General features: G+C 41.0%; 1 protein-coding gene across 1 annotated transcript in view; it reads left to right on the top strand.

The window, feature by feature from the left end:
• DCC (DCC netrin 1 receptor) overlaps positions 1-13,281 on the top strand; it is a gene marked incomplete at its 5' end in the record, with an annotated part of 1,142,764 nt that overhangs the window by 1,126,610 nt on the left and 2,873 nt on the right. Inside the window, one exon of the mRNA XM_083355563.1 lies at positions 10,771-10,913. Within this exon, the coding sequence (XP_083211689.1) occupies positions 10,771-10,913 (143 nt within the window). The remainder of the gene's footprint in view (positions 1-10,770; positions 10,914-13,281) is intronic.

Below are 13,281 nucleotides of genomic sequence, written 5' to 3'. Positions count from 1 at the left end.
TTTCTGTACATTATATTCATATGCCCTAAAGGTAAAAGGTAAAGGTTCCCCTGCACATGCATGCTAGTCATTTCCAACTCTAGGGGCCGGTGCTCATCTCCGTTTCAAAGCCGAAGAGCCAGCATTTGTCCGAGGACGTCTCCGTGGTCATGTGGCCGGCATGACTAGACGCCAAAGGAGCACGGAACACTGTTACCTTCCCACCGGAGTGGTCTCTATTTTTCTACTTGCATTTTTACGTGCTTTCGAACTGCTAGGTTGGCAGAAGCTGGGACAAGTAACAGGTGCTCACTCTGTTACACAGCACTCGGGATTCGACCCGCCAAACTGCCGACCTTCTGATCGACAAGCTCAGCGTCCTATCCCACTGAGCCACCGCATCCCTTCATATGCCCTATTATAAATTAAATTCAAACAACACTAAATTTCAGTGTATAAAGTTCAGTTGTATGTTGGTCTGAAGATGCAACATCAGATAAATCTCTGTGAAAATTAAAACCCTATCTAAAGGCTCTAAAGGACAAGTGGTTGTTTTAATCAGAGCACGTGCATTGAACACGTACAATATACAGAAATTGTCTTTCCTTTTACTTAATTCATAGAACATAGAGCATAGAATAATAGAGTTGGAAGGAACCTCAGAGGTTTTCTGCAGCCCCCTGGTCGAGCAGGAGACCCTACACCAGGGGTAGGCAACCTTGGCTCTTTTATGACTCATGGACTTCAACTCCCAGAATTCCTGAGCCAGCCATGCTGAGGGAAAAGGGAGAGGTTTCCAAGCTGAGCCATGCTGGCTCAAGAATTCTGGGAGTTGAAGTCCACGAGTCATAAAAGAGCCAAGGTTACCTACCCCTGCCCTACACCATTAGATAAATGGTTGTCCAGTCACTTTCTGAAAGCTTCCAGTGATGGAGCACCCACAACTTCTGAAGGCAAGCTGTTCCATTGGTTGATTGCTCTCACCATTAGGAAATTTCTCCTTAGTTCTAGGTTGCTTCTTTCCTTGGTTAGTTTGCATCCATTGTATCATCATATCCATCATATGATATCCATCATACTGTTAAATTGTTGTTGTTGTTGTTGTTAGTTGCGAAGTCGTGTCCGACCCATCGCGACCCTATGGACAACGTTCCTCCAGGCCTTCCTGTCCTCTACCATCTTCTGGAGTCCATTTAAGCTCACGCCTACTGCTTCAGTAACTCCATCCAGCCACCTCATTCTCTGTCGTCCCCTTCTTCTATTGCCCTCAATCTTTCCCAGCATTAGGCTCTTCTCGAGTGAGTCCTTCCTTCTCATTAGGTGGCCAAAGTATTTGAGTTTTAGCTTCAGGATCTGGCCTTCTAAAGAACAGTCAGGGTTGATCTCCTCTAGGACTGACTGGTTTGATCGCCTTGCAGTCCAAGGGACTCGCAGGAGTCTTCTCCAGCACCAGAGTTCAAAGGCCTCAATTCTTTGGCGCTCAGCCTTTTTTATGGTCCAGCTTTCACTGCCATACATTGCAACTGGGAAGACCATAGCCTTGACTATACGCACTTTTGGGTGATGTCTCTGCTTTTTAGTGTGCTGTCTAGATTTGCCAAGGCTTTCCTCCCAAGGAGCAAGCGTCTTTTAATTTCTTGGCTACTGTTAAATTACAAAAGTTCAATTCCCCACTCCTGGCCATTCTTATTCAAGAAGCTCTGTGGAGTTTCTGACAGATATTTTCCTCCTTGCTATTTGAGAAAAATTTACCTGTACTTGTTTCAGAAGAAACCTAGGACTTTCTGCATGCAAAATTCAGTCCTCATGGATAGTAGGCAAATATTGCTCCAAAATCCAGACAATATAGTGACCCAGGATTCTGATTTTCTGCAACATCATTTTGCCTTTGAATATCCTCTTCAAAATAAGCCCCCATGTGCAGAAAAATTAAAAAATAACCAGTAGCTGATTGTTCTGCAGCATGGAGACCCAGATTGGGAAGGGATGGCCATACATCTGGCAAGCAGATCCTCATGCTTGCATGCCTGTGTGAAATGCTGAATGCCAGTAATAAACCCATATGAATACCTATATCATCAAATTAATGAGGGAATGTAACATTTATTAACCCAGCAAAGAAAATAAGACTCATAGTAGCATTGGCTACTATGAGGTCATGCAGGGTTGTTGCTGGCCAACCTTGGCATCTTCCCAGCTTCCAATCTGGAACTTCTAAATACTTCCCCATATTAGTTTCTTTCATTCCTTGAAATTTTTGTTGTTTCCTTAAAATACCTTGCCGGTTTAGTGCACAGTTCTGAGTATTTCTGACATAATTAATTTTATAATTGGCTGCATTTTGTCTCCTTCTTGCTTGAACCTTCAGGGTGCCTATTTTGTTGTTTAATCCCACTGCTTGCTTTGTTGGGAATTCTCTCTGAATGTGATTTTACTTGCAAAGGAAAATATTGTGTAGACTGATGTAAGATTCATGTAGCATAAACATTCAGAGAACTACCCAATTAGTTTGGTAAAACCAGTAAAGCTTTTGGGGTCCCTCTAAATTAAAGTTTTTTTCCATTCCTTTTATGTTTCCAGTGCAAGATTGTTCCAAATATAGTTTTGTTCTCCAACTGAAAATATTCTAGATAGACTGTAACTGCCATCATTCCTTGATGACATGATCAAAGGAAGTAATGGTGGTTGAAGTACAATCCCTTTAGAGAGCACCATTTTGAAAAGGCTGTGTTGTATTATTGAAGACAAAAAAGAGGCTGTTCTATTTGCTATCATGAACATTTTTTATTAAAAAAAAATCACATGAGATAGGCCTCCAAAAATTGTGGATGCACCAAAACTGGAGGTTTTTAAGAAGAGATTGGACAACCATTTGTCTGAAATGGAATAGGGTTTCCTGAGCAGGGGGTTAGACTGGAAGACCCCCAAGATTTCCTCCAACTCTGATATTCTGCAGGCATACCGTAAGCCAGTGAGATACACTGATTTCCCCCCCCAATTACCCATAGCTGGAAGACAGGAAATTGTGTGGGCTGTTTTTAAGTAACTTCTCTGCAACAGCCAAGTCACATTTGGCTTTTGCAAATGGGGGGGGGGGGTTAGAGATTTTCCCTAAAGATGGGAGACAGTAGGATCAGGCAATTCAAATAAAATAAATGGTAAGGTCCCATCGCACTGTGTTGAGTAGCTGCCTGTTTTATCTTTTAAGTCTGAGGAGGTTTTATTTATTTGTATTACTGCCTTGAGTATACTTTATTACTCAAGGCAGTGAACATATCCAGCACACCTTCCTCTTCCTATTTTTCCCACAACAACAACCCTGTCAGGTGGGTTGGGCTGAGAAAGAGTGACTGGCCCAAAGTCACCCAGCTGGCTTTCATGGCTAACGCAGGACTAGAACTTCCAGTCTCTTACTTTCTAGCCCGATGCCTCAATCACTAGGCTGAACTGATGCATAATCGCATAACTTACATAGGTAAACATAGCTGGAAGATAAAAAATCAGGTGTAGAGTATACACTGCTGGCTGGAGGACTCTCCACTGCTTTGTCCTTCCCCAGGCATCTTCTCTACACTCTTTCTAGAGTCTCAACGTATTTTCTGTATTGTGGCACTCAAAACGTCTCCTGGAAATGAAAAGCCAACACAGTCCTAGGCTGCGTTAACAGAAGGATAGAATCAAGATTATGTGAAGTGTTAATACCACTTTATAATGCCTTGGTAGGACCGCACTTGGAATACTGCATCCAGTTTTGGTTGCCGCAATATAAGAAATATGTTGAGACTGTAGAAAGACTGCAGAGAAGAGCAGCAAAATGATTAGGGGACTGGAGGGTAAAACATATGAAGAACAGTTGCAAGATTTGGGTATGTCTAGTTCAGGGGTAGGCAACCTTGGTTCTTTTATGACTCATGGACTTCAACTCCCAGAATTCCTGAGACAGCATGGCTCAGCTTAGAAACCTCTCCCTTTCCCCTTAGCATGGCTGGCTTGGGAATTCTGGGAGTTGAAGTCCACGAGTCATAAAAGAGCCAAGGTTGCCTACCCCAGTCTAGTTTAATGAAAAGAAGGACTAGGGGAGACATGATAGCAGTTTTCCAATATCTAAGGGGTTGCCATAAAAAAGAGGGAGGGTCAACTTATTCTCCAAAGCACCTGAAGGCAGGATAAGAAGCAATGGATGGAAACTAATCAAAGAGAGAAGCAACCTAGAACTAAGGAGAAATTTCCTGATAGTTAGAACAATTAATCAGTGGAACAACCTGCCTCCAGAAGTCGTGAGTGCTCCACCATTGGAATTTTTTTTAAAAATAGACTGGTTCCTTCCAAGGTTCCTTCCAACTCTGTTATTCTGAAGCTTCTTAAAAACCTTATGATATTCATCTCAGGCTGGAGCGCCAGTTTCCAATGCCGAACTCTGCCCCAATCAGCTTGGATGAAGTGATTTCTTGATTATTATTGAGTTGATGTGGGCTCCTCTTTGAAGTTTTCCTTGGCTTCAGTTTTCAAGCTTTAATGTTCACCTGCTGTTGATCCCTGTCTAGAGGGGAAGCCTTAATTAGCATCTTGGTTTCTCATCAGCAATGCCCAAATGGAGCCATCTGCCTTTTTGCAGGGCTCTTAGCTCTTTAAGGCACAATTGTATTAATTAATGAGTTCCATATGACTGACATAGCACCCCTTTCCTTATCCACATCAACCCTGAGATTCACAGGTGCAAGTATATTGTTCATACCAGATAGTTACGCTCAAGCCTTATTTTGCCATCCATTTTCTGTGCCAGATCTGAATGGATTTTGCATGACTAATTGGTTTGGGGACAGACAAAGAGGGAGGATTCCTGTCACTTGTTCCCCAGAAGTTTAATTAACTGCAAAGAAAACAAAAACAAAAGGAAAGAAAGTAACATAAAGGTTGGAATTGAGTTTATTCTATTTGTGCTGTTGATGTATGCTAGCTGGCCCTGATACAACCAGCTGGGACTGCTCCAGACAAAGCTGCTTTCTCTTTTTTTTTCTTTTTTTTAAAAAAAGTCTGTCCTGAAACAAATGCTGCAGGTCTTTAGCAATTGTTGTTGTTATATAGTTCTTTAACTTGTACTTAAATGACCTTGGTTGACTTTTTTTAAAAGTCAGGCAGTGTTGTAATTTATTAGATCTTTTCCAAAGACCACCAAAAAATCCATTTCTACTGGGATGGGGTATCTAGAAAACCATCTAGGATAAGATGATGACAGATCATTTATTTGTTGCTGATGCAGTCTATGTGACCACCAGCAGATGGGAATCTGCCCAGTGAACGATGCACAAAAATTAACCCAGTATGTTTGTACAATGTACTACACCAACTCACTAACATTCATTTTAAATTAAGTGTAGAATGACTATACTTGGCTGCAAAACTCCAGACAACCATTTCATAGCAACAAAACCCACTGCCTTGGCCATCTTGAAATCTATAGCCCAAATATGATGACATCTGTCAGAACCATGACAACATGTTGAATGGAGTTGTATCACATCTAAGTCATTTAATGCAAGTACATATCACTCCTGCATTTAACAGATGACAGAATTGGATTAAAAAAACATCCCCTACATTTTCAAATTCCTAATTGTCTTTCCATAGATTGGATTCTTGTATCAATACTCCATTATAGAGGCAAATTGCCTATCTGATCGTGTGTTTTTTCCAAATACTTCTGCAATATCATAATTCCATATTCCCTGTTTACATGAGATAGAAAGTTCTAGGGTTTATGATACTGGGTTCTGTTCCTTTAGATGATGGACCCTGGAATATAATGATGTGTTCATAGTGCTTGTTATATTAAATATATAAATAGAGAATATATAAGAAGCAACTGGACTTAGATACATATACAGACTAACTTGCGTCAGATTATACAGCCACCCCATAAGTCGTATTTCAGTTCCAGCTGGTGCTATCAATTCAATCTCACTATTTCTCCAAATCTTTCTTCATTCAAATTTAGGGAATCTCTTGCATCCTGGATATTGCTAATCTATAGTTCCAACACACACATACACTATATAATAATACCAGAAACAGAGACAGAATGTTTCAATGTACTGTATTTATTTGTTTGCTTCATTTTTTTACAATATTCCATTAAGCCCAATCCAAAGGTTCTGAGCAGCATACAACTACTTATTCAGCAACTATTTAAGTTTACAACAGCATCGAACAAGGGGTACTTATGACCAGATCTCAAAATTGTGGCCATCACAGCATCCCTGCGATCATACGATTGCAATCTGAGTGCTCAGCCACTGGTTCATAATTATGATGTTGCAGCACCTGGTGGTCACAATTGGCATCCTTCACTGCCCTCTTTCTACAAGTAAAGTCAATGGGGAAGCTGGCAAGAGGTTGTAAAGGGTGAACATGCAACATTGAGCTTAGCATTGGCAACCATAAAATCCCAGAACTGCCATCACCAAGTGGCACAGTCAAGTGACAGCATGTTTTACTAGCGTGTCATTAGCGATAGAAATTCCGGGTTCAGTTACCATTATTAACCAAAGACTGCCTGTGCCTTGCAATTAGAACATTTAAAGTATGGCCAGAAGTAGCTACTACCCCCAAACTCACCACAAGGCATTGGATGCTTGTTTTACGAAAGTGGCTTTGAATCCTTTCCTGAACTGAGGGTGCAAGGCATACTCTGGAGGCAGCATATTCCACAGTGGGCAACCACTGAGAAGGCTACCTTTTGGTCCATCTTCTTCTCTCCTTTAACTAAACCTGGGTCTGTAGCGAAGGCTCCCTAGATGTCCTCATAGGATGGGCAGAATCAAACCAGGTATAACGTGGTGCTATGCCATGTGCTTCTCTATAGAGTATAACCACTTGCTGCCGGCGTCAACTTCCCTCCGCCCTGTGCGTTCCCACAGAGAGGGCCTCCTCAGGGTGCCCCTGGTCAGAGAATGTCGGCTGGTGGCCCCCAGGGGGAGGGCCTTCTCTGTGGGCGCCCCGGCTTTATGGAACCAATTGCCGGTTGAGCTCCGGACGGCACCAGACCTTCGCTCTTTCCGACGCAGTCTGAAGACCCATTTTTTTGAACAAGCTGGCCTGGCCTGATGGGGGAAGTTAGGGTTTTTAATTGGGTTTTTATATTGTTACTGTTTTATCTGGGCAATTATTTAATTCTTTTTTAATTTTTGTATCCTCTATTTATATGTGCCCTGTTCACTGCCCTGAGTCCCTAGGGAGAAGGGCGGTATACAAATTTAATAAATAAATAAAATAAAATAAATAAATATAACTAGCACTTTAAAATGGATCCATAAACTTACCGGCAACAAGTGAATGCAAAATAGCTCTCTGCTAATACCTCAGTGTTAGTTTGGTGGGTAGATCAGAAGAAGAGGAATATCTGTCATGAAGGCATCCCTTGGGTTAATGTGAGCAAGATTGGGCTGAGTAGATCCTCAGGCAGATCATCAAAGAGTTTTCCAGTATATTGATTGTTGCAAATTGAATTCTGCACCCTTGATCTTAGGAGAGCAGGAGCAATTACAAGCATCAAAAGATTTTCAAAATGTCTAGATAGCTCTTTTTTATCTTTATTAGATTGTACCACTTAAAAAAGCAAGTATGCACACCTACACATAACATCATCCTGAATCAATGTACCTTAGGTTCTTTCTTTGAAGAAGCTGAAGTTGAGCCAAAGCAGTTACTACAGAAGTCTTTTTTTCCCCCTACAAAGAGTGCAAAGCATAGTATCTTCTGAAGAATTCTCTGAGTCTTTTTCTCTCATTGGTTCCCCTAGCTTTTTCCTTTCTGTTTTTTAAACCTTGGCTTTCAAAGGGATCCAGGAGTGCAGAAAATCTCTCGTTTGTGACAAGCTACTTAAAGATGGCCCTTTAATATCTGTGTCTTCCCTTTGCTTTTAATACAGCTGAGTTTTTGTTGAAGCAACCCCCCTGTGTTTTAGCATTTAATTAAAAACCAAGCAAAGTAGAAACTTAATTTTTATCGGTAGGAAATCAGTGTAATTTTTCAGCTTTGCTTTTTCTTTGGCTTTCCATAGAATTACTAAGTCTGCTGAAACCTGGTAGAAATATAGACCTGTAGGGCATTTCAAAAGAAAAAAAGGGGGGGGGAATTTCAGCCAACTTCGGAATTAGCATCATGAACCTGTGGTACCTTGATGAGCTGATGTATTTAACTAATTATTTAACTAATTAAGGAGAGAAGCAACTTAGAACTAAGGAGAAATTTTCTGACAGTAAGAACAATTAAGCAGTGGAATGGCTTGCCTTCGGAAGTTATGGGTGCTCTCTCACTGGAGGCTTTTAAGAAGAGACTGGACAGCCACTTGTCTGGGATGGTATAGGGCAGGGGTAGGCAACCTTGGCTCTTTTATGACTCGTGGACTTCAACTCCCAGAATTCCTGAGCCAGCTGGCTCAGGAATTCTGGGAGTTGAAGTCCACGAGTCATAAAAGAGCCAAGGTTGCCTACCCCTGGTATAGGGTCTCCTTGAGCAAAAGGAGACCTTCAAGGTCCCTTCCAATTCTATTATTCTATGCTCCATATTCTATGAATTTATTCTGTTATTTATTTTGGCACAGTACAAGCATTCCCAAAAGTTTCAGATTTAGATAATGGTGTTCCATTGAATTTTTCCCCCCAGAATGGAATGTCTGACTCTCCTGGGTTTTTTTTTTTTCATGTCTGCCAAAATGCACTGTTTTGTTCTCTATTAACTGTTGATGTTTTGCATTTGGGAAGGGGATGGATCCAAGGCAAATTGTCAGCTACCACCCCACTTTCATAGGGGCTGCAGTGTTTACCAGCAGCAGCAACTCAATTATACCAGTTAGATCACAATCATATAACTAGTTAACTGGAAGAGTGTAGTCTTCAGTACTTCCATGCTGGCTGCAATGAAAACAGAGATGGATCCCTTTAAACCGTTTCTGTGGATTTGAGAACCAATAGAGATGTGGAGTCATCTCTTCACTAGAAATTTCAGCGGAGCTGGAATCCTCTTTTATTGTCTGTCTGCGAGTTAAAGAAGTAACTAATTCTCCCAGTCTTTAACAGGGGCTGTCTTTTATTATTTTATTCAACTCTTCCTTTCTCCCCTTGATAGTTGATAGTTCTCCACGGAGAACACCTCCTGCATTTTTTTTCTACTAGTTCAAATTTTCTTTGAAGGAAGAGAATTTACTTTTGGAACTTCAGTGAACTCTTTGTGCGTGGAATGGACCACTCCTGGGTTTATTTAATTATGAGATAGCTAACTAAAGCACAGGGACGCGGTGGCTCAGTGGGTTAGGACGCTGAGCTTGTCGATCAGAAGGTCGGCAGTTTGGCGGGTCGAATCCCGAGTGCCGCGTAACAGAGTGAGCGCCTGTTACTCGTCCCAGCTTCTGCCAACCTAGCAGTTCGAAAGCACGTAAAAATGCAAGTAGAAAAATAGGGACCACTACGGTGGGAAGGTAACAGCATTCCATGCGCCTTTGGCGTCCAGTCATGCCGGCTACATGACCACGGAGACGTCCTCGGACAAGCGCTGGCTCTTTGGCTTTGAAACGGAGATGAGCACCGGCCCCTAGAGTCGGAAACGACTAGCACGCATGTACGGGGGAACCTTTACCTTTACCTTAACTAAAGCACCTCCTTGGCTTTCTGTGCTTCAGTTAAATCCTAAGAAAAGACATCAAGAGGGAAATCCTTGTGTGGAGTTTTGGACACAGAGTGTGTGTGTGTGGGGGGGGGGGGAAGCAGAATATCTGCATTCTTTTCAATCCAGTTTCAGTTCCTGGTATAGTACGTAAAGCACACTAATTGCTTTTATGGATGTCCTGGAGCGTGATTGGGTTTTCTTCTTCTCAAGGGGGCAATTCCACTCCCGGATGCAAGGAGGGTGCAATGATGTTTTAGGATATGAAGCTCAAAAAGACGGTATGTGCTGGTGAATGATCAGATGTTATCAATATGCAGATGACCCTCAGCTACTTACTTCAGTCCTGGAACATACAAATATGGTGGAGGTCCTTTCCTGATACCTGGAGACTAATCAGGTCAGCCCCCACTAGATGGACCAGATGTGGAAATCAACTCCCCAAGAAAGTTAAAACTGCTTTTGCAAATACTGGCTATTATAACAGAATCTTGGAAATCTGATTGTACTATACTTCTTATTCCTTCTTATAGATAAGTGAATTAAGGAGCTGTTGGTGTGTGTGTGTGTGTGTGTGTGTGTGTGTTTATCTCTCTGTTCTAGACTTTAGATATGCTTTGGTCCCTTTTGCCTAGGCAACAGCCTCTCATATCTGCATCAACGTCACCTTCCTGTACTCTCTACAGTCAAAATGTAATATGGTATATATACATATGTGCGTACATATGATTTATTGGAGTGGAGGAAAAGTCTATTTTTGTCCATTTTTGGTGTCCGTTTTCAAACAAGTTGGGGGTAATAGGCATTGTGTGAATGGGTGGCTTTGGTTTTGTTTTTAATTTGTTCTCCCTTGCTGAAGGAGAAGCAGATCACCTTAAATTGATGGTCCTCATCCTTCCAGATACATGGTAAGTAAATCCAACAGTGGGAAGATATACTTCATTACAGCTCATGCAGTACTGAATATTTTAACGTATTTCCACGAGCCCCTTGGAGAAAATAACTATCTGAAAAGCAAGATAAATATTCAGGAAGAACATGCATCAGTAAATCTGCTTGTGCGGCTTTTGCCTGTTTGGGGGTCTGCTTCTCACGAGTAATATTGAAATGGTTTGCCCCTTCCTATTACAGCACCCAATCTTCCCAAGGCTCAGGTTAAGACAGCATCCCTTGGACTAGCTGGAAAAGCACGATCGCCTCTGCTTCCTGTCTCAGTACCAACAGCTCCAGAAGCCACAGAAGAAGGTCACAAACAAACAGAAGATCCTGCTAATGTAAGACTAAACCTAGGCATGCAGTCTCAATAAGATGGCTTGAGGATTTTATTGCATCTCCCTTTAGTCCATTTGAAGTGGATTCTTGCGAGAGAAAAAAATACAGTTCTCAAAGCCAGATATTATTGCAAACCCCACCACCCCGCTCATTCATTTTGCTGCTTCTTTCTTCTTCTCCTGTCTTTTCTTCATTTCTTTTTTTTTTAATTTAAAAAGTTTTACAGTACATTTTAACTTTAACAATTCCCCCTCCCCCACCCCTATCTAACCCTCCCTATCCCTCTCCCCCATTCCCCCCTCCCCCCCCCCCCCCGACTTCCCAGGGTATAAAAACGAAAAACAAACATGTCTTTTCTTCATTTCAAGTGGGGCTCTTAGCTGGTTTAAAATATGAACTGATAAGATAAACTGAAGGATGTTTTGTGTCTCATTTTTCATTCAAGATCTTAAGGGGATATTCACAACACTCCCTTCTCTTGTTTTTCCTTATAACAACAAATCTGCAGGAAAGGTTGGGCTGAGTGAGTGACTGACCCAACATCACGACAAAAATGAGATTTCATAGCTGAGGGTGGCACTTAAACTGGGATTCTCCTCACTCCTAGCCCAACATCTAAACCATTATAACACTCCTAGTCTAACATCTAAACCATTACAATGCATTGAATCTTGGAATAACTTCACTGGTTTTGCCTCAATGCTTTCAAAGCTTCCTAAATCTCCCTGGATTCTTTTAGAGTTGTTAGGATTGTAGCCCAATGGAAGTGGCATCCAGAGGAATTGGATTTCAGCTCCAACTTTCAGCAGTGTCCAAGTTGGCTAGGAGCTCCAATTGTTGAAACTTGCACATTTGAATATAGTGTAAAAATAATAAAGATAGGATAGGATAGGATAGGATAGGATAGGATAGGATAGGATAGGATAGGATAGGATAGAATAGAATAGAATAGAATAGAATAGAATAGAATAGAATAGAATAGAATAGAATAGAATAGAATAGAATAGAATAGAATAGAATAGAATAGAATAGAATAGAATAGAATATCCCAGTTTATCTCTTTTTAGAATATTTCTGATAATATTTGTAATTACTGAGCACTCTGTACTCTGCCCTCAGCTTAATTCCTGAGGTTTCAAATTTAGCAAATGTGTGATGCATCTTTTGATTTATTTATTTTATTTTTTTATTTTACTTTAATCCCATTTATATCCCGCCCTTCTCCGAAGACTCAGGGCGGCTTACAATCTAAGCACAAATCAAATGTACTTAGCAATAGCCTTCATTCTATGTATATGCCTGCTTATTAGGGCTTTCGCCCCCCCCCCAAGCGGCATTATTACAAAGTTAGCTTATTGCCCCCAACAATCTGGGTCCTCATTTTACCTACCTCGGAAGGATGGAAGGCTGAGTCAACCTTGAGCCTGGTGGGATGCGAACCTGCACTAATTGCAGGCAGCTGGTGTTACTTAAGGAGGCATTAGCCCACTGCTCCACCAAGGCTCTTCGATTTACCACCTCCTTCAAGCAAAACTCATAAAATGGAGCAGGCATGAGGATGCTCAATATATGATGACATCAGGTCACTGTTTCATTCTGCTTCACAGGATATTATTGTAGAGGAAGGAGTAGAATGAGGATCAGGAAGAGATTACATCATCCGATATCTAAGTAATAATCTGCAGGAGTAAATCTACAGCATGTTTGTTATTACTAAAAGTCAATATTGACTTAACTGCAGAAAAGTACTCCAGCTCCAGAGTTCTCAGAAATTCTGTGGTATGGAACTTACAGATCTAAAAGACTGTGTAGATTGGGGAGCATTGATTTAAGCAGTTTTCGCATTCTATATTTACATTCTATATTCTAGAAAGCTAGCCCCAGAATGGATTTCCTTGTGCAGATAGGAACTATACTTGAAACGTAGGCTCTGCTTATACAATCGTTGGTCTGTCAATTTCAAAGGACTCTGGCGATCATTGTGAAATAAGGTCTTAGCAGCAAAGTTCCTTCCCTTGTGAAAAATGCTGTTGTTTTGAATTCATAAAAAATGTACATGATAGATTGGGACTTTGAAGCTTGATCACTAAAGGACAGCAGAAGGAACTAATTATTATAATTAAAATAGAAGAACACTTAAGTTTGTCTTTCTAATGCAGAATGAAGCAAAATATTTTAACATGGATGTATTGAAGGATATTTGTGAATAATGGACACAGAAATTAATTTTAAGAGTGTCCTCCATTACAGATAGACTGTGTTACAAATATGTTATGGAAGCGGGACATGTTTTAACTGTCAAAATTGATTTGAAAATGGAATAACAAATGACAGGCCTCAAGAATAATATGGGAAAAGATGCTACTTTGA

Source organism: Vipera ursinii (assembly GCF_947247035.1).
Source record: "Vipera ursinii genome assembly, chromosome: 2".
NCBI lineage: Eukaryota > Metazoa > Chordata > Lepidosauria > Squamata > Viperidae > Vipera > Vipera ursinii.
This window is presented reverse-complemented; position numbering and strand designations above follow the sequence as displayed.